This window comes from Natator depressus, chromosome 2 (genome assembly GCF_965152275.1).
Source record: "Natator depressus isolate rNatDep1 chromosome 2, rNatDep2.hap1, whole genome shotgun sequence".
NCBI lineage: Eukaryota > Metazoa > Chordata > Testudines > Cheloniidae > Natator > Natator depressus.
The window spans coordinates 82,911,384-82,931,842 of NC_134235.1; the positions used below are offsets into that span (position 1 = coordinate 82,911,384).

General features: G+C 41.3%; 1 protein-coding gene across 2 annotated transcripts in view; it reads right to left on the reverse strand.

Annotated features, from left to right (window-relative positions):
- LPIN2 (lipin 2) overlaps positions 1-20,459 on the reverse strand; it is a 73,357-nt gene that overhangs the window by 34,549 nt on the left and 18,349 nt on the right. For both annotated transcript variants that reach the window (XM_074944551.1, XM_074944550.1), the window contains exons 2-3: positions 16,224-16,424; positions 7,896-7,991 (exon numbers count right to left, since the gene is read on the reverse strand). In XM_074944551.1, coding sequence (XP_074800652.1) covers positions 7,896-7,991; positions 16,224-16,415 — 288 coding nt within the window. In that variant the 5' untranslated portion in view covers positions 16,416-16,424. The remainder of the gene's footprint in view (positions 1-7,895; positions 7,992-16,223; positions 16,425-20,459) is intronic.

Consider the following 20,459-nt stretch of genomic DNA (forward strand, 5'->3'; position numbering starts at 1 on the left):
GCTGGGCGGAGTAGGGCCACCCCCGCCACACCGAAGCCCACTGCACCCAGCCAGCCCCTTACTCCGGGGGCTAACCCCCCTCACACACACTATGCCCCTTTGCTTCCATGGGGGCCCACAAATATGTTTGGTGCCAGGCCCACAAAAGTTAATCTGGCCCTCTTTCCTGAGAGTGGAGATCAAAGGCCTGAGCTGTTTAAAGAAATGGCTGAACTGCCCAGCCTGGATTCTAGTTCTGAATCTGAAACAGTTATGAACCTGTAACCAAGGTGAAAACCCAGTTTTGGGTTTTGAAGAACTGACACTACCACAGCATGCTGGAGTTAGGGCTGACCTCTGGTAAGCTTTTTAGCATGCATGTAGGTTTTGTTGTTTTTAATATGCTTTTTCTGTAAAGTTTTGACTTTAAAAATAAATGTGCTTGCTTAGAAAGTTGTGTGGTAATTAACAACTGTGAGCAATACGCTGGTCAAACCTCTGGAGAGAAAGCAAAGTGCACGTGCTGGCCTGTTTAGGCAGCCTGGCTTGCCGGAGAGATCAGTGTGGGCATGGAACCATGCAGCCTGGAAAAACACTAATCAGGATGAAATGAGACATGCATCTGTGCCCAAGAGAGGTGATGGCTGTGAGCTGGAAATCATTAAGTGGGTGTCTTCAAGGGACCATGGAGTGGGAATACAGGTCCCAGTTACCCTGAAACTGACAATGGCATCATTTTTCTATACAGTGCCTAGTATGTTTTTGGCATTACTGTAATATTAATAAGAAGTGTTCATTAGCAAGACAAGGTGGGTGAGGTAATACATATTTTATTGGACCAATTTCTGCTGGGAGAGAGACAAGCTTTCGAGCTTACACAGAGCTCTTCTTTCAAATATATTGATTTCAATTACAACACACAATACAAAGTGCTCACTTTATATTATTTTTGATTACAAATATTTGCACTCTAAAAATGATAAAAGAAAAAGTATTTTTCAATTCACCTCATACAAGTACTGTAGTGCAATCTCTATTATGAAAGTGCAACTTACAAATGTAGATTTTTTTTTGTTACATAACTGCACTCAAAAAACAAAACAATGTAAAGTTTTAGAGCCTAAAAGTCCACTCAGTCATATTTCTTGTTCAACCAATTGCGAAGACCAACACATTTGTTTACATTTACGGGAGATAATGCTGCCTGCTTATTATTTATGTCACCTGAAAGTGAGGACAGGCTTTCGCATGGCACTTTTGTAGCTGGCATTGCAAAGTATTTACATGCCAGATATGCTAAACATTCGTATGCTGCTTCATGCTTCAGCCACCATTCCAGAGGACATGCTTCCATGCTGATGAACTCGTTAAAAAAATAGTGTGTTAATTAAATTTGTGACTGAATGCCTTGGGGGAGAATTGTATGTCTCGTGCTCTGGTTTACCTGCATTCTGCCATATATTTCATGTTATAGCAATCTCAGATGATGACCCAGCACATGTTTGTTTTAAGAACATTTTCACTGCAGATTTGACAAAACACAAAGAAAGTACCAATGGGAGATTTCTAAAGATAGCTAAAGCACTCGACCCAAGGTTTAAGAATGTGAAGTGCCTTCCAAAATCTGGGAGGGACTAGGTGTGGAGCATGCTTTCAGAAGTCGTAAAAGAACATTCCTATGTGGAACCCAAACCACCAAAAAAGAAAATCAACCTTCTGCTGATAACATCTGACTCAGATGATGAAAATGAACATGCATTGGTCTGCACTGCTTTGGACTGTTATTGAGCAGAACCCCGCATCAGCATGGACGCATGTCTTCTGGAATGATGGGTTTAAGCATGAAGGGACATAAGGGTATTTGGCATTTATATATCTTGAGACGCTAGCTACAACAGTGCCAGGTGAATACAATATCACCTGACAGTGAGAACAGGCAAACAAGAAGCAGGCAGCATTATCTCCCATAAATGTAAACAAACTTGTTTGTCTGAGCGATTGGCTGAACAAGAAGTAGGACTGAGGGGACTTGTAGGCTCTAAAGTTTTACATTGTTTTGTTTTTGAATGCAGGTTTTGGGGGTTTTGTTTTTTGGTTTTTTTTACATAGTTCTACATTTGTAAATTCAACCTTCATGATAAAGAGATTGCACTACAGTACATGCAATGGGGAAATTGAAAAATACCATTTATTTTGTTTTTTACAGTGCAAATATTTGTAATTTAAAATAAATATGCATTGAGCACTGTACATTTTGTATTCTGTGTTGTAACTGAAATCAATATATTTGAAAATGTAGAAAACATCCAAAAAGATTTAAATAAATAGTATTCTATTATTGTTTAACAGCATGATTAATCATGATTAATTTTTTAAATCACGATACTTTTTTTAATCGCTTGGCAGCCCTAATAATGATAGTATGCTGCTTTGAGATTGAAGTCAGGAGTGAGAATAAAAACAAAGGATACTTTCAAAGATCTTATTTAAGAAATGAAGTGTACAAGTCACATTACAGTATTCCTGAAAGCAGGACATCAGGGATCTCCACTAAGATCCAAAACAGCTTCATGTCCATTTCTCAGCTGAACATTTTACAGCAAAAAAAGGTAAGAGGTTCAATAGCCTTTCCTATCATGAGGCAGATGCTTCTTCCAAATAATAAAATGGATCTGTAACCAGATTGCCCAGCTTTCAGAGTATCTTGGCAGCCCTTTTCAGGTCTTGAACTTTATGAATATACTGTATACATGTCTAAAGTGTTAGTAATCTGAACCACTTGGAAAGGAGTTATCCTATTAAGAGGCTGATGTGTCCAGTGGCTGTCTGTGCATCAAGCACACTTTGGCATAGTTTAAAAGAAAACTGAAAACTAAGTGTTGGTGAGACAGAATGAGCAGCTGAAACAGAGGAAATATCAAATATTTCAGCTAGACGGGACTAGAAACCAGGACTCCTCAATTCTATTCTCAGCCCTGCAACTACTTTTTCTGTTACCTTTATGTGTACCTGTACATACCAATAGTTATCTGGAACACTGTTATACAGACAGGATAGGCAGTAGTGGATTAACTATTGTTTTATAACTTGGTTTATACTGAGCGCAACAGCTGTGTTAAAGTCCTGTCCCAGACATTTAGGAAGTGGTTGTTGGGTTGGTGGTTTTTTTAAACTTTTGACTGATCAGTTCCCATCAGTGACTGGTTTGCTCTCTGCCTCTGTCTGCAAAAGAACTGCTTTCAGTTTTATATTTAGTCATGTTGTGTGTTATATTAAGAATATAAGAATGGCCATACTGGATTAGACCAATGGTCCATCTAGCCCAGTATCCTGCTTCTGACAGTGGCCAATGCAGGGTGCTTTAGAGGGAATGAACAGAACAGGCAATTGAGTGACCACTCCCAGTTTCTGGCAATCAGAGGCTAGGGACACCCAGAACACAGCGTTGCATCCCTGACCATCTGGGCTAATGGCCATTGATGGATCTATTCTCCATGACATTATCCAATTCTTTTTTGACCACCACTATAATTTTGGCCTTCACAACATCCGCTGGCAACGAGTTCCACAGGTTGACTGTGCATTGTGTGAAGTACTTCCTTTTTGTTTGCTTTAAACCTGCTGCCTATTAATTTCATTGGGTAATCCCTGGCTCTTATGTTATGCGAAGGAGTAAATAAAGACCTCTGTTATATCCCCTTTTACTGATCTCTTTTCCAAGCTGAAAATTCAGTCTTTTTAATCTCTCCTTATATGAAAGCTGTTCCATACCCTTAATCATTTTTGTTGCCCTTCTCTGTACATTTTCCAATTCTAATATCTTTCTTGAGATGGGGCAAGCAGAACTGCATGCAGTATTTAAGGTGTGGCCAGATCATGGATTTATATAGTGGCATTATGATATTTTCTGTCTTATTTTCTTTCCCTTCCCTAATGGTTCCTAACATTGTTAGCTTTTTTGACTGCTACTGCACATTGAACAGATGTTTTCAGAGAACTATCCACAATGACTCCAAGATCTCTTTCTTGAGTGGCAACAGATAATTTAGATCCCATCATTTTGTGTGTGTAGTTGGGATTATGTTTTCCAACGTGCATTACTTTGCATTTATCAACACATTTATCATCTGCCATTTTGTTGCCTAGTCCACCCAGTTTTGTGAGATCCCTTTGTAACTCTTCACAGTCTGCTTTGGACTTCATGAATAAGGCTACGATTTAATCATGGTTATTTTTAGCAAAGGTCATGGACAGGTCATGGGCAAGACCTTAAATTTATACCATAAATACCTGATTAAATCTTTTTGGGGAGGGGGGGGGAAGCCCAGGGATCCCGCTGCTGCTTCGGCCGGCGCCGAGGGGGGGGAGGCCCTGGGATCCTGCTGCCGCTTCGGCCACTGCCATGGAGGAGGGAAGCCCCGGGGAGCCAGCTGCTGCTCTGGACATCTCAGGACTGCCGACAGGAGCCACCAAGATGCAGCTGATCCCACTCCCTCAGGACCACTGGTCAGGTGGTCTCTGCACTGGCCGCTGCTCAGGCGGTCCCTGGGGCTAGCTGCCAGGACCACCAGAGCAGCGGCCGGTGCAGCTGGTCCCGGGTTGCTCCAGCAGCACCTGATGCGGCTGGCTGCAGAGCCACTCCAGCAGCGGCCACTGTGGCTGTCCCCAGGGCCGCCTGAGCAGCTGGTCCTGGGGCATCTGGGGAATCCATGACTTCTGCAACCTCTGTGACAAACATGGAGCCCTGATCATGAATAATTTTGTATAGTCTGCAAATTTTGCCACCTCACAGTTTATTCATTTTTCTAGATCATTTATGAGTATTGTTAGGATATAGATATTCAGGCCTGTCTGTAAAGGCCTATACTCTAAGAATTTAGGTGTATTCTTATCACTTGGCTAGTTCTAGAGGTATAAAAGAATGAATCAAAATCACTCTCTGCCAGTGTAAGGTCCTTCTCTTACTGTGACAGTCTGAGGCCCTGTTCTTAGGCTAAGACTTTTGGCTAAGCAACCGAGGCAGCCATAAGCTGGGAAGCGACCGGTCACCTCCTCACATTCCAAACTAGTCACACTGAAAAAAGGTGCTATTGGGCTGTTAAGCACTATCAGGACAGGACTGTATTCCTATCACCTCCAGAGAAAGGGAAGTGCCTAGAAAATGTAAAAGGAAACTTAGTTTGATGGCATCCTGTCTGGCAAGAACTCACTTATCAATAGCTGGGATGTGAAACCCTCATTTCTGTGTTTGTTCTATCACTGTAGTCCCCATTTCCCCACTGTTTGTCTGTATAATCTCTGTCTGGTTCTGTGATTGTTTCTGTCTGCTGTATAATTAATTTTGCTGGGTGTAAACTAATTAAGGTGGTGGGATATAATTGGTTAAATAATCATGTTACAATATGTTAGGATTGGTTAGTTAAATTTCAGGAAAATGATTGGTTAAGGTATAGGCTAAGCAGAACTCAAGTTTTACTATACAGTCTGCAGTCAGTCAGGAAGTGAGTGGGTGTGGGGTGGGGGAAATGGGAACAGGAAATGGGGGTGGGGAAATTGGAATCATGTTTGGCTAAGGGCAGGAATGGGAACAGGGACACAGGTGTAAGCCTCTGTAGTGTCAGAGCTGGGAAGGGGGACACTAAGGAAGGAAACTGGAATCATGCTTGCTGGAAGTTCACTCCAATAAACATTGAATTGTTTGCACCTTTGGACTTCGGGTATTGTTGCTCTCTGTTCATGCAAGAAGGACCAGGGAAGTAAGTGGGTGAAGGAATAAGCCCCCTAACAAGTATGTTGAACAGCACTTGTTCTAGTATAGACCCCCGGGAGACCACCACTATTTACCTCTTTCTATTATGAAAGCTGACCATTTATTCCTACCTGTTTCCTGTCTTTTAACCAGTTACTGATCTATAAGGACGGACCTTCCCTCTTATCCTATGACCCCTTACTTTGCTTAAGAGCCTTGGGTGAGAGACCTTGTCAAAGACATTCTGAAAGTCCAAGAACACTATATCCACTGGATCTCCTTTGTCCACGTTTGATGACTCCCTCAAAGAATTCTAATCGATTGGTGAGGCATGATTTCCCTTTACTAAAGCCATGTTGACTCTTCCCCAACAAATTGTGTTCATTTGCGTATCAGATAATTCTGTTTCCTACTACAGTTTCAACCAATTTCCCTGACACTGAAGTTAGGCTTGCTGGCCAATAATTGCCAGGACTTTCTCTGGATCCTTTTTAAACATTAGTGTCACATTAGCTACCCTTCAGTCATATGGTACAGAAACTGATTTAAATGATAGGTTACATACCACAGTTGTTACTTCTGCAATTTCATATTTGAGTTCCTTCAGAACTCTTTGGTGAATACCATCTGTTCCTGGTGACTTATTACTGTTTAATTTATCAATTTGTTCCAAAACCTCCTCTACTGACACCACAATCTGCGACAGTTCCTCAGATTTGTCACCTAAAAAGAATGGCTCAGGTATGGGAATCTCCCTCACATCCTCTGCAGTGAAGACTGATGCAAGGAATTCATTTAACGTCTCCACAGTTCTTCCTTGAGTGCTCCTGTAGCACCTCGATCATTCAGTGGCCCTACTGATTGTTTGGCAGGCTTCCTACTTCTGATGTACTTAAATTTTTTGCTGTTAGAATCCGAGTCTCCATTCTCTTCCTAGATATTATGGTTCTTCTTCACAAGTTATTATTTAGGGTACTAATAATCTTGATGTTGATTTTCCCCCTTCCATTGTGAATGATTCACAACCACTTTAATTCTATGGTGTGTTTTTTATTTCATCAAAAAATGAACTGCTACTCTTCCCACCACCACCCCCAACAGCTAGTTCATTTGCAAGTTTTCATGACTTTGCACATTCATTTATAATCTAATGTTTGTATCTCATTGCCCAAAAAGTGTTTACTTTTGATATTCCTCCTATTCCCATCAAAAATACCAATGCCTGTGGACCCCCTCCCCCCCGCCAAACCCCCTCCAAGCCCCTGACCAGGATGTGGAAGAGGCTTTATGATTCACAAAATATCTATCAACTTAGACAAGCTTTGACATAAGCACATATAATGCAGTATATATTAAGTACTAAACAAAGTAAGGGCTTGTCTATACAGGGAGGTTAGTGCAAAGTAAGTAGGGTGTAAATTTTAAATGCAATAGCTATTCCGCACTAACTTCTCTGTGTGGACCGTCTTGTTCTGCACTAAAAGAGTGTCTTTTTGTTGATCAGATTAATTCACTTTCTAAGCAGTAACTATTTTGCACTGGTTACTCCGGGATTCCTCCACTCCCCCAGACAAACCTTAAATGCTTTTAAGGCAACAGCTGAAAAGCCTACAATCTCAAGAGGCCTTGGGGGATATTCAGAGGACAACTGTATCAGAAAGCCAAGCCACTACAATAACTTCCTAGTCTTGGAACACAACATAAATAATGACAATTCAGAGATAAGAAACTGCACCCTGCCAATGTAAACAAAAGACACTGATACTGAGGTCAGTAACACAAGTGACTTGCACTACTTGCAGAGTAGTTAAATAGTCACTGCACAGTCTGTACAGTCAACAAATTACCCTAAAGTTAAAATGATAGATTATTGTCCTAAGCAAACAGGGTGAAAAGTGCAACAAGTCTTCCTATTACAGCTCTGAAAAACAAGGTGTGCTAAGGAGGGTTTGTTACTTTCCTGCCACCAGTAACTGAGTCAGATGCAGCATTTTATTGAACTATTGCAAGCAAATAATGCAAGTTATGAATCAGCAATAAAAAAATCAGTCATTACAAATGCTGTATTTTAATATTGAGAACCTGAGACACAACACTAGTAACAGGATATAATTAACTAAACAATGTACTCAGCAATGTACTCTTCATTACACCACAAAACACTTACATATTCTTCTTCAGTTTCCTGTACGAAGAAAGCTTCTCCATTGTCACCCAGCTTCATATGAAGATCAACTGTGTCTCCGTTAATTTCTATATCAATCTGTGAGAGCAAAGACAATTTAATGTAGAGAATCTTCCACACAGCAAAAAACACAAATATTTACCTTAAGACTGATTCCTCTCTGATTATTTTTATATCAATGCCTCTATTCCACTTTATGATCCCCATTCCAACTCCAGGCTTCTCCCAAGACTGTCATACCTCCCTCTTTGTGCTCTCTTACTCCACAAAAGAAGTCGGTGCTTTTTTTTTTAGGAAGTAGACTGAGATTATTGAGACTAGACATGTTTAGCTGGAAACATGCTTACTACCTTACTTAATTGGAGCTCAGCACCTGGCTGATACCTCCAGCTGTGGGCTCCAGCTGTCAATACCCCACTTCAGTTGGTGGAAGCGCTCCTGGTGAGGACGCGCAGCGCTGACAGAAGGAACAAAGTGTGGGTGTGAACCACCACTTTAATTACTGTGGAAGCTGTACGTCAACTTAAGTCGACTTAATTCTGTAGTGTGGTCAAGCCTGGGTGAGGGTCAGAATGCTGGGTGGCAGATATTCTAGAGCGAAAACTTTTTACCCTTTAAAGGCTTGGTTCCTTATTTTATGTACTATCAGCCATATTACTCCTCTGGGCAGGAGTTTTGACTATTACTTTTTGAAGCTCAGTTAATGCTGCTACTGGTTGTACTGCTTATATGGTAGGGGAGACAAGACACATGACTCCCAATTTTCCATCATATTTCCAGTGTAAAATATCATACAAAGGTATTCCAAGTTAGACTAATTGCAGGTGGGAGGGGTAAGAGACTACCCTACTTGCCCAGATCCATGAACTCCAAAATAAGAAAGCAAAAATAAAAGTATGTATCAAATTTGTTTTAGGACCTAGGACTAAAGTTTTAAGAGTAAATGCCTCAGCATTTTATATTGTTTTCCTATGGTGAAATCCTAGGCAGCAAAAGTTAATTCCAGCCAAAAACATTCAAACAGAATAGGAAACTTCAACATTCAAATCAAGACTATTCATGTTGTGGATGTGAATCCACCTATTTTGTGGCAACTGGACATTCATTTAGCTTAACCCACTCAAAGATATGTAGTTTTGGAGGTTATATTCCCAGTATTTGTCACAAGGACACACAATGGGCTTGTGTTACTGTTTAAAAAGTTGCAGTCATAGGATATTTGCACACTTTGAAAGTCTGAATATCACAAATCTGTTTCTATTTAGTCCCTTTGCCTTGTTAGGGGCACTTGACAGCCTATATCAAATATGGCAGCTAGTACAGATATTACCAGAAAGATGTAGTTTTAGGTTACACACACAACAGGAGTAAGATTAACATGGAAAAAACCTTGACGCTTATAAGACAAAACCATCCTCAATGTGATAGTGAACTTACACTTGGAATGCTTACTGGTTAACAGTGGTGCATGATGAAGCCAGTAGTAAAGAAAAAACACTTACTAAACTTGTTCTTCAAGATATGTTGCACACGTTCATTCCATATTTGGTGTGCGCATGCACGGTCACCAAAAATTTTTCCTTCAGTGGTATCCATTGGTTCAGCTCTAGCACCCTCTGGTGCCCTGCACTCATGTGCCGGTAGAAGGGGTCCATCTGACCCACATCCTCAGTTCCTTTTTGCCAGCCAATTCGGACAGAGTAGGAGGGTGGGTCATGGAGTGGACATGTGCAACACATCTCAAAAAACAACTGTTATGAAAAGGTTAATAACTTTTTATTTCTTTGAGTGCTTGCACATGTCCATTCCAAGCTAGGTGGCTCCCAAGCATAGGAGGTAGGATCAGAATTCATGGACATGCGGACTGCAACACAGTTCGACCAAACCCCAGCATCATCTTTAGCTTGCTGGATGATTGCACAGTGGGACAAAAATGTAGGTACCGATGACCAAGTCCCCGCTCTGCAGATGTTCTGGATCGGGACCTGGTCCAGGAACACCACTGAGGAAGCTTGCGCCCTTATAGAATGGGCCGTCACTATAGCCAGTGGTGGGATCCTCGCCAGCTCATAGCATGTGCAGATACAAGATGTTATCAAGGATGAAATCCTCTGAGCTGAAATAGGAAGGCCCTTCATCCTGTCCGCTACTGCCACAAAAAGCTACGTGAATCTACAGAACAGTCTTGTCGTCTCAATACAGAAAGCAAGGGCGCGTCTAATGTCCAGGATGTGGAGACGTTGCTCCTCTCTGCTTGGGTGTGGTTTTGGAAAGAAAACAGTCAGGAAAATAGCCTGAAATTGCAAAAACTCCTTCTGGAGGAACGCAAGATGAGGACAAAGCTGTACCTTGTCCTTAAAAAAAGACCATGTACATGGGTTCTGACATAAGGGCCCTGATCTCTGAAACCCTCCTTGCCAAAGTGATAGCCACCAGAGAGGTCACCTTCCAGGAAAGATATAACAAGGGGCATGTTGCCAGTTGCTCAAATGAGGGGCCTGAGAATTTTGACAAGACCAGGTTTAGGTCCCACAGTTTGATGAGCTCCCAAATCTGTGAGTAGTCTTTCTAGGCCCTTGAGAAAACAAGTGGTCATCTCATGCGAGAAAACCAACTGATCACCCACTGAGATGTTCAACACCAAAATCACTGCCAGGTGTACTTTAACTGATTAAATTGCCAGACCTTGCTATTTCAGATGTAGCAAATACTCTAGAACGGTCTGCAGTGACGATCAGATGGGTGAGAGAACTGGCTGGGAAGACCAAATGGAAAAACACACTTCCATTTGGCAAGTTATGTAGCTCTGGTAGAAGGCTTCCTGCTACATAGCAGAATCTAGCAGACTTGCTCCAAACAGATCAGCTCCTCGGGATGTAACCATGGAGCTTCCAAAGCTGTCAGGTGGAGGGCGTTGAGGTTTGGGTGGAACACTCGACCGTGGTCCTGCGATATCAGGTCTGGGAGAAGAGGAAGCAGCATTGGAGTCGCTATGGAAAGGCCTAGCAGCACGGCGAACCTGTTCTGGTGGGGATAGGCTGGGGCTACGAGAATGACTTCTGCTTAAGATCAAGTGGGACAGAGCATGACAGTGCACGAGAGGAATGGGGACGGAATGCACAGAACAGTTTCCCCATCCAAGGGAGCAGGAAAGCATCCATGAGTGAGCCTGGTCTGTGGCCTTGCATGGAGCAGAACTGGTGACATTTCCTATTCTGGCAAACAGGTCTACCTGGGGAGTCTCCCATCGCTCGAAAACCACCCTTACTAAATCAAAGTGAAAGGACTACTCAAGGTGACTGGAGAAAGACCTGCTGAGGTGATCTAGCAGCTTGTTTCGGGCTCCCAGAACATGAGACGCTTCGAGATGGATCGAATGCATTATGCAGAACTCCCACAAGCAGATAGCTTCCTGGCACAGAGAGGAAGAGCAAGCCCCTCCCTGCCTGCTGAGGTAAAACATGGCTGCCATAATGTCTGTGAGCACTAGCACGTTCTTGTTTGCGATGTGGGGTAAGAACACTTGACCGGCCAGGCTGACCACTCTTAGCTCCCTGATGTTTATACGTAGGGAGAGCTCCTCTGGGGACCACAGGCCCTGTGTCTTGAGGTGCCCTAGGTGAGCTCTGCATCCTAAAGCTGACACATCCAAAACTAGGGATAATGAGGGCTGGGTCCTGGCAAAGGGGATGCCGTAGCGGACCAACAGAGGGTCCTTCCACCAGTCGAGGGAGGCGAGGATCAGGGCAGGAAATACGAGAACTAAGTGCAGGTGATGGCAGCTCGGTGAGTACACTGAGGCCAGCCATGCTTAAAGGGGTCTGAGGTGTAGCCTTACATGCTGCACTACGTATGTGCACATGGCCATGTGGCCTAACAATCTGATGTAGAAGTGGGCTGTCATGAGTGTGTGGGCCTTGACTTGCGCTATCAATGACCCCATTGCCTGAAAACAGATTTCTAGAAGGAAAACCCTGCCTGGGAGGAATTGAGCACAGCTCCAATAAACTTTATCCTCTGCACCAGGGTATACTTCTGCTAGTTTATAAGCAGGCCCCACACCTGAAAGATCAATTAAAGGATACTGGTCTCCACTTGGGCCCAGGGCGGCCCTTGACCAACCAATCATCAAGGTACATGTAGACTTGTATCCCTTTTCTTCTGCCATGCATTTCGTGAACACCCTCACAGCTGCCAAAAGGCCAAATGGGAGAACCATAAATGATAATGAATCTGGTTTACAGTGAACTTGAGTACCTCCTGCGGCCTTGGAAAATCGAGACACTGAAAAAAGCATCTCAAGTCAAGGGCAGCATACCAGTCCCCCAGATCCAGAGAGACAGACAGACCATGCAGAACTTCAGCTTCTCAAGGTAGCCACTGAGATGGTGCAAGTCTAAAATAGGTCAGACCTGTCCCCCTCCCTCCATTGGCCTTTGGAATTAGGAAATATCGGGAGTAAAACCCCTTCCCTCTTAAGTCCCACGGAACCTCCTCCACAGCTCCCATTCGAAGGCTGTCAAGTGATTTAAAAAAAAAAAATTAATCATGATTAATCACACTGTTAAAACAATAGAATACCATTTATTTACATATTTTGGGATATTTTCTACATTTTCAAATATATTGATTTCAATTACAACACAGAATACAAAGTGTACTGCGCTCAATTTATATTTGATATCAAATATTTGCACTGTAAAAAACCCCACAAAATAGTATTTTTCAATTCACCTAATACAAGTACTGTAGGACAATCTCTTTATCATGAAAGTTGAACTTACAAATGTAGAATTATGTACAAAAAGACCTGCATCCAAAAATAAAACAATGTTAAACTTTAGAGCCTACAAGTCCACTCAGTCCCATTTCTGGTTCAGCCAATCACTCAGAAATATATGGCGAAATGCAGGTGAAACAGAGCAGGAAACATACAATTCTCCCCCAAGGAGTTCAGTCAGAAATTTAATTAACGCTTTTTTTTTTTTAAACGAGTGCCATAAGCATAGAAGCATGTTCTCAGGAATGGTGGCTGAAGCATGAAGAGGCATACGCATGTTTAGCATATCTCGCACGGTAAATACCTTGCAGTTCCAGCTACAAAAGTGCCATACGAATGCCTATTCTTTTTCAGGTGACACTGTAAATAAGAAAACGGACAGCATTATCTCCCGTAAATGTAAACAAACTTGTTTATCTTCGCAATTGGTTGAACAAGAAGTAGGACTGAGTGGACTTATAGGTTCTAAACTTCTACATTGTTTTGTTTTCGAGTGCAGTTATGTAACAAAAAAATTGTATTTGTAAGTTGCACTTTCACAATAGACTGCACTACAGTACTTGTATGAGGTGAACTGAAAAATACTATTTCTTTTGTTTCTCATTTTTAGTGTGCAAATATTTGTAATAAAAATAATATAAAGTGAGCACTGTACACTTTGTATTGTGTTGTAATTGAAATCAATATATTTGAAAATGTAGAAAAACATCCAAAAATATGTAATAAATTTCAATTGACATTCTATTAACAGTGAGATTAAAACTGCAATTAATCATAATTAATTTTTAAGTCACGATTCATTTGAGTTAATCGCGTGAGTTAACTGCGATTAAATCGACAGCCCTACTTAAAAAAATCTATTTTTCTGTAGTTAATAAGCTTATTTTAATGTTTTATCCTTCCCAGTGAATTTGTCTGAAGTGATTGGGAGTCTGCTCAGATTACAAAGGATAGTGCATATCCACTATCCTTTGACGAAGTGTCGAACTAATTAATGAGGCTGCATTGTTCAAGAAAAGGTCTTGAGCAGTGTAAGACAGTACATTTCTGGGGTGCAAGGCTGTGGGCGGGAGGGGGATTTGCTTGTGTCTCCCACTATATATTTCATGAGTGGCTTGGAGAGCATTCATGCAATTTAGCTGGGTATGTCCCTGCATGTTGTTGGCTGAGTGATCGCAGCACCTGGAGGGTTTGCTCCTTATCACTAGCACAGCATTGAGAGAGACAGCCCAGATAGAAGAGTTAAGGTGGCATAATGGTCCCACAGCTCCAGATTGCACCCTGGGGGTGTGTCACTAATATAAAATTACATAAGGTAGTTAAGTGCAAAGCTGACTGTAAAAGTTACAAAGGAATCTCACAGAACTGAGTCACTAGGCAATAATTGGCAAATGAAATTCAATGTTGATTAAGTACAAAGTACAGTAGAAGAGAGTTACAAACACCTCAGGAATGGAAGTTGTTCATAACTCTGAAATGTTTGTAACTCTGAACAAAATGTTACAGGGTTTTTTTCAAAACTGAAAACAGTTGTTTTTACAACTGAATATTGACTTAATACAGCTTTGAAACTTTACCACGCAGAAGAAAAATGCTGCTTTTAACCATTCTTAATTTAAATGAAACAAGCACTGAAACAGTTTCCTTACCTTGTCAAATCTTTTTTCAAAAACTTTCAATTTTTTTAGTAGTTTACATTTAGCACAGTACTGTACCGCATTTGCTTTTTTTTTTGGTCTCTGCTGCTGCCTGATTGCATACTTCAGTTCTGAATGAGGCGTATGGTTGACCAGTCTGTTCATAACTCTGAGTTACTACTCTAATGCATACTGGAAAACAATCCTAACATACATACAAAATGATGGGGTCTAAATTAGTTGTTACCACTCAAGAAAGATCTTTGAATCATTGTGGATAGCTCTCTGAAAACATCCGCTCAACGTGCAGCGGCAGTGAAAAAAGCTAACAATGTTAGGAACCAATAGGAAGGGACAGAAAATAAGATTAAAAATATCAGAATGCCATTATATGACTCCATGGTATGCCCACATCTTGAACACTGTGTGCCGTTCTGGTTGCCCCATCTCAAAAAAAGAGTGAATTGGAAAAGGTACAGAGAAGGGCAACTAAAATAATTAGGGGTATATAACAGGTTCTATAGGAGGAGAGATGAAAAACTCTGGGACTGTTCAACTTAGAAAAAGAGATGACTACAGGTGGATATGCTAGAGGTCTATCAAATCATGAATCGTGTCAAGAAAGTGAATGGGGAAGTGTTATTTACTCCTTAATATACCACAAGAACTGGGGGTCACAATTAAATCATCAGGCAGCAGGTTTAAAACAAACATAAGGAAGTATTTCTTCACACAACATACAGTCAACCTGTGGAACTCGTTGCCAGGAGATGTTGTGAAGGCCAAAAAATATAATGGAGTTCAAAAAAGAATTAGATGAGTTCTTGGAGGATAGATCCATCAGTGGCAATTAGCCGAGATGGTAAGGGACACAACCCCACTCTCTGGGTGTCCCTAAACTTCTGATGGCGGATTGGATGCCAGGGGATGGATCACTCAATAATTGCCCTGTTCTTTTCTTTCCCTCTGAGGCTTCTGGCACTGGCCACTGTCAGAAGACAGGGTACTGGGTGGATAGACCATCGTCTGACCCAGTATGGCCATTCTTATGTTTTCCAAGAGCTCCTCAGTTTTCCTTCCCCTCCTAACCCTAAAGATCTCATGTTGCAGTGTCCCTCCTCCCAGCTAAGATGGGGTAGACTCTACGACCTCCTAAACTAGTCAATACAGTGACTACAGTTGGCCAGAAGTGGTATGAAGCACTTCCTCCTTGTGTATCAGAGCCAGTCCCGTTTAAACAACAAAAGAAAATATACATTTACTAGTAAAAAATGTCACTTGAGACAAACTGATAGGTTTGATTGAAGTGTGAGAAAAACTCCTGAATATGTTAAGACTCTTTTGCAACTTTGATTGCTATAAAGAGTGTTGATTACATTTCTTATAGCATCAAGAAAGTTACAGGGGGAAGAGAGTAATGACTAACAAATAAAAGTCCATGAGCATAAGTAATCTGCAATAACTGAGGTCCCAGTACTACAATATCAGCCATTTGATCCATGTTTCTTCAGCTAGCTGCACTGGGAAAACACCCCAAAAGTCTAAGGCCATGGGAAGAATATACATCCCTTGGGCTCATATTAAGTTTTCACAGCTCAGTGGATAGCTCTCAGAAACCCCATCTTTCCTTCCTGACCTTCACATACTAATCTTTGCAGTGATCCATTCCTTATCAGATCACTGTGCAACCAAAGGATGTCTATTAGACCTCAAAACCATCAGCTTATACAGCCTGTGTATGAAAGCGTTCTGGCCTCAGCATTGCTGCAGGTTGTGCATGCATAACAGGAAAAAAATATATAATTTCTATTTTGTATATATATTTTTTTATTTTTATTTTTTCTTTCAAGTGATAGATCCATTCCCCAGGCCCATACCATTTGCTACACTTACCACTTTTTCCTTAGAACGCAGAACGCCAAGCTTCCCAAATCGGACATGGAAAGGAGAACACTGGTATGTACCGTCCTGCTGCCGAACCACAATTACGTCGATGCATCCTGAAAGAGTGGCCTGGTTAATGCCTTTATATAGCTCTTTCACAGTAACCAGAACTTGTCCTGCAAGCTGTCCCACGTAATTCATAGTCTGAGACTGCAAAAAAGGAAAAAATTTAAGTCAGATATTTGTACCAAATTTAATCTTGCAGCGTCAACGAGTCTGTTTATTATAAGCACAAGTCTTTTTACAGGCACTCCACTGATTGAACTTTGAACTCCTCCCCAAAATAGAATGACAGTTTTCACATAGATATCAAAATGAGCCTATATTAAAGAATTTAAGCTAACCTATGAAAAACTATTTTAAAAGACAGGCTTCTAATTTATGTTGTTTTCAATTCTGAAGGCCTAGATTCAAGTCCTGCTTAGCTTCCCAATGGAACCCAGTGTGTCTGTTTCATTCTCAGAGGACTGCATACATGAAAACCTTCATATTTTTAATACAATTGTTCAGACAATCTTTACTGAAGACAACAGTGTCATAGGTCAACGCCACAACATATTGACAGAACTGTATGCAGAAACTTCTGGTGCCTCCACTATGTCTGATTCTTCCTTCATTTTCACCATACTGATTTATTGACAAAATTTAAAAAATTATTAGACTATGAAAGTTACTTAAATTCAGTGACTTATTTGGAGGCAAAGTGATGTAGAATAAAAGTGAAACAAAACCAAGGAAGACAGATAAGAAGTCTAGTTCTCTTCCTACACAAGATTAAACAACTGCCTTCTGAAGCAGGAGCTATATGATAACTGTATGTATTTGCTAGTAAAGTCACCACACATATGCAGTGCCAAGACTTCTCTCAAAATAAAACATTCAACTTGTCAAACCCTTTCCAGAGCTTTTAGGGAAAGTGCTGCCACTCATCCGCAGCAGCAACCACAGAGTGCAATAAGAATTATTTCAGGCAGAAATAAATGGACAAGCAGCACCACTCTAAGGAAGTTTACACAGATGCCTCAATTCACTTTTAATAGAAAAAAGTTGAAACAAAAGACCAGGCATTATAGCTAGAAGTGACAACATATGTCTGACACTTAAAAATTGAGACAATATATCTGAATTAAAAAATAGGTTGATGGTGGGATGGAAATTGTTGAAATTAATGTGATATATGTGAAACCAATGTGATATATGCCATCACATGCCAGCAATGCCCCTCTGCCATGTACAATGGCCAAACCGGACAGTCTCTATGTAAAAGAATAAATGGACACAAATCAGACGTCAAGAATTATAACATTCAAAAACCAGTTGGAGAACACTTCAATCTCTCTGGTCACTCGATTACAGACCTAAAAGTGGCAATTCTTCAACAAAAAAACTTCAAAAACAGACTCCAATGAGACACCGATGAATTGGAATTAATTTGCAAACTAGATACCATTAACTTAAGCTTGAATAAAGACTGGGAGTAGATGTGTCATTACACAAAGTAAAACTACATCCCCATATTTATTTCCCCCCCTACCGTTCCTCACAGGTTCTTGTCAACTGCTGGAAATGGCCCACCTTGATTATCACTACAAAAGGTTTTTTTTCCCCCTCTCCTGCTGATAATAGCTCACCTTAAATCACTCTCGTAACAGTGTGTATGGTAACACCCATTGTTTCATGTTCTCTGCGTATATAAAATCTCCCCACTGTATTTTCCACTGCATGCAGCCGATGAAGTGAGCTGTAGCTCATGAAAGCTTATGCTCAAATAATTTGTTAGTCTCTAAGGTGCCACAAGTACTCCTTTTCTTTTTGCAAATACAGACTAACATGGCTGCTACTCTGAAACCTATTTAGGAAGAGTTAGGGGAGACCTGTGGATGCTTTGAGTCATGTCTGACAACAGGCTAAGTTTTAGCCATAACTAACAAAATTCCATGGTATTGATTCACAAATGCAAAGTTGCCTTCACAAGTCCAAGATTAAAATCTTTCATTTTTAAAAAGTTCTGCAGCATGGGGATCAACAGGTCTGAATACTCTTGCCACTCCACTAGTCCTTGTACAAATACATCATTATTTCCGTAACTGGGGTTTGATCAGTGAGCACCAAAAAAAAAAAAAAAATTATTATTGTGCATCACCTTAGAAGGCAATTGTTTAAAAGTTTACCGTTTCACATTGGGAGATAGGAACCAACTTCAGTCTTGTCAAAGACCTGACACTAATACTGTATGTTTCCCTATAGACAATTTAAATCCACCACATTGGTAAAGGAATACTGAGAAATACACATTGTGTCCTTTCCCTGTGAAAACTAACTTCGAGTAGATTTATCAGAAAAAGTCACACACACCTATCTAGCTCATAGCACAGCCACCTTAATCTCTTCCTGTTTGAAGTACTCTTAGGAACTTTGAAGCCCATTGTTTATCAATGATAAGATTTACAAAAAAAAAAAAATAAAAAATAAAAAAATTAAAAAAAAAGCCAAGAGATGTGAAAAAAAAAGTTGAGGTCTCTCAGCATTGTTTTATCAGGAGAAAGATAAGTTCAATAATCAATTTTTAAAAGTTTCACAACATTGTATTGCTTTAAACAAGAATTCTAAGGAAAAAATATTTACTAGCTTTTCACCTGAGTCCAGAATCCTTCTGGTTGATCAAAATCCACATGTGGCTTCAGCCAATTTATCCTCCACTACCAAGAAGTTTGAAAAACTCTTAAAACTGGGGAGTTAGAGGGATGCCCACCATCTATCATGACTAACTATTACAGTGACTGGTATTCTAGAACTGCTTAGATACAGAAAGTAGCAATTCTGGACCAGTGAAGACAGGGAGCAATAACATTTTACATTCCTCTCAAGCAACCTTGACTGATTTAAGAACTACATTTACTTACTACATTTGCAGGGGGGACAACACATTCACCACAACACAAGACTTAAAAGTGGTACTGTACTATGGGCTGGTTTACACTACATCATTAGATCGATATTCGCTGCATTGGGTCGAATTTATAATTAGCTTGTCTACACTACAGAGAGCCCTTCCCGCTGATCTAAAGGGCTTTTAAAATTGACACCTGTTCACCTCAACGAGAAGAGCAGCACTAGATTCGACCTTCCCAGGTTGAATTAGGGGTAGTGCAGACACAGCACAGTGTATTTCCACTTGTTTGGCCTCTGGGAGGTGTCTGGACAGCACTCTGGACAGCACTTTCAACTCCACTGCACTTCAGTTAGGTAAACAGGAAAAGCCCCGGGAACTTTTGAATTTCATTTCCTGTTTGATCAGCGTGGAGAGCTCACCACCACAGCTGACCATCGCTGCCCAGGTATGCAAACATGCTCCAGCGTGGAGCATACAGGAGACGCTGGATCTGATTGCTATGTGGGGAGACAAGTCCGTGCAGGCAGAGCTCCGAACCAGGAGAAGAAATGCTGACATCTATGCCAAAAATCACACAGGGCATGGGGGAAGAGGAGGAGGAGGAGAAAGCAATTCACAGTTTCATGAAAGTGACCTTATACATTCAAAAGTTATGCAGCCACTGCTCCTCATCCCAGTCCTGCATAACGATAATGGTCCCATCAGTCTGTGCTTGTTTCCCTGGCCCAGAAGCAGTATTCCACTGTGTCAACAAGTCCGGCTGCCACTGCCACTATGCGCGAATTGCTCCGTTTCATGGCTTCCAGCACAGCTATTTGCGTGGCATCACATTCTTCTGAGTGGCTGCTCCTGGCTATGCTCTGCAAATACCGCAGGACGATGCGCGAGGTGTTTGTGATGCTCACAACAGCATACAGTTGAGCGGGGTCCATGCTTGCTGTGCTATGGCATCTGCACAAGTAACCCAGGCTTAGGCGTGAAAATGATGGTTTGCCATTGCTTTCAGGGAGGGAGGAGCCAAGAGCATCATGGGAGGCTGACAATATGTACTGAAAACACCTCATGAAAATGTTTTTGTCCCATCAGGCATTGGGAGCTTAACTCAGAATTCCAATCGGGAGCAGGAACTGTGGGATAGCTGCCCATAGTGCATCACTCTGTGAGTTGATGCTACCCATGGTACTGGGGATGTGCTCGGCCGACGGAATGTACATAGTGGGGACATACACCATTGATTTTGTAAAATCGGAGGCTACAGGTCAACTTTAAAAAATTCAACCTAATTTTGTAGC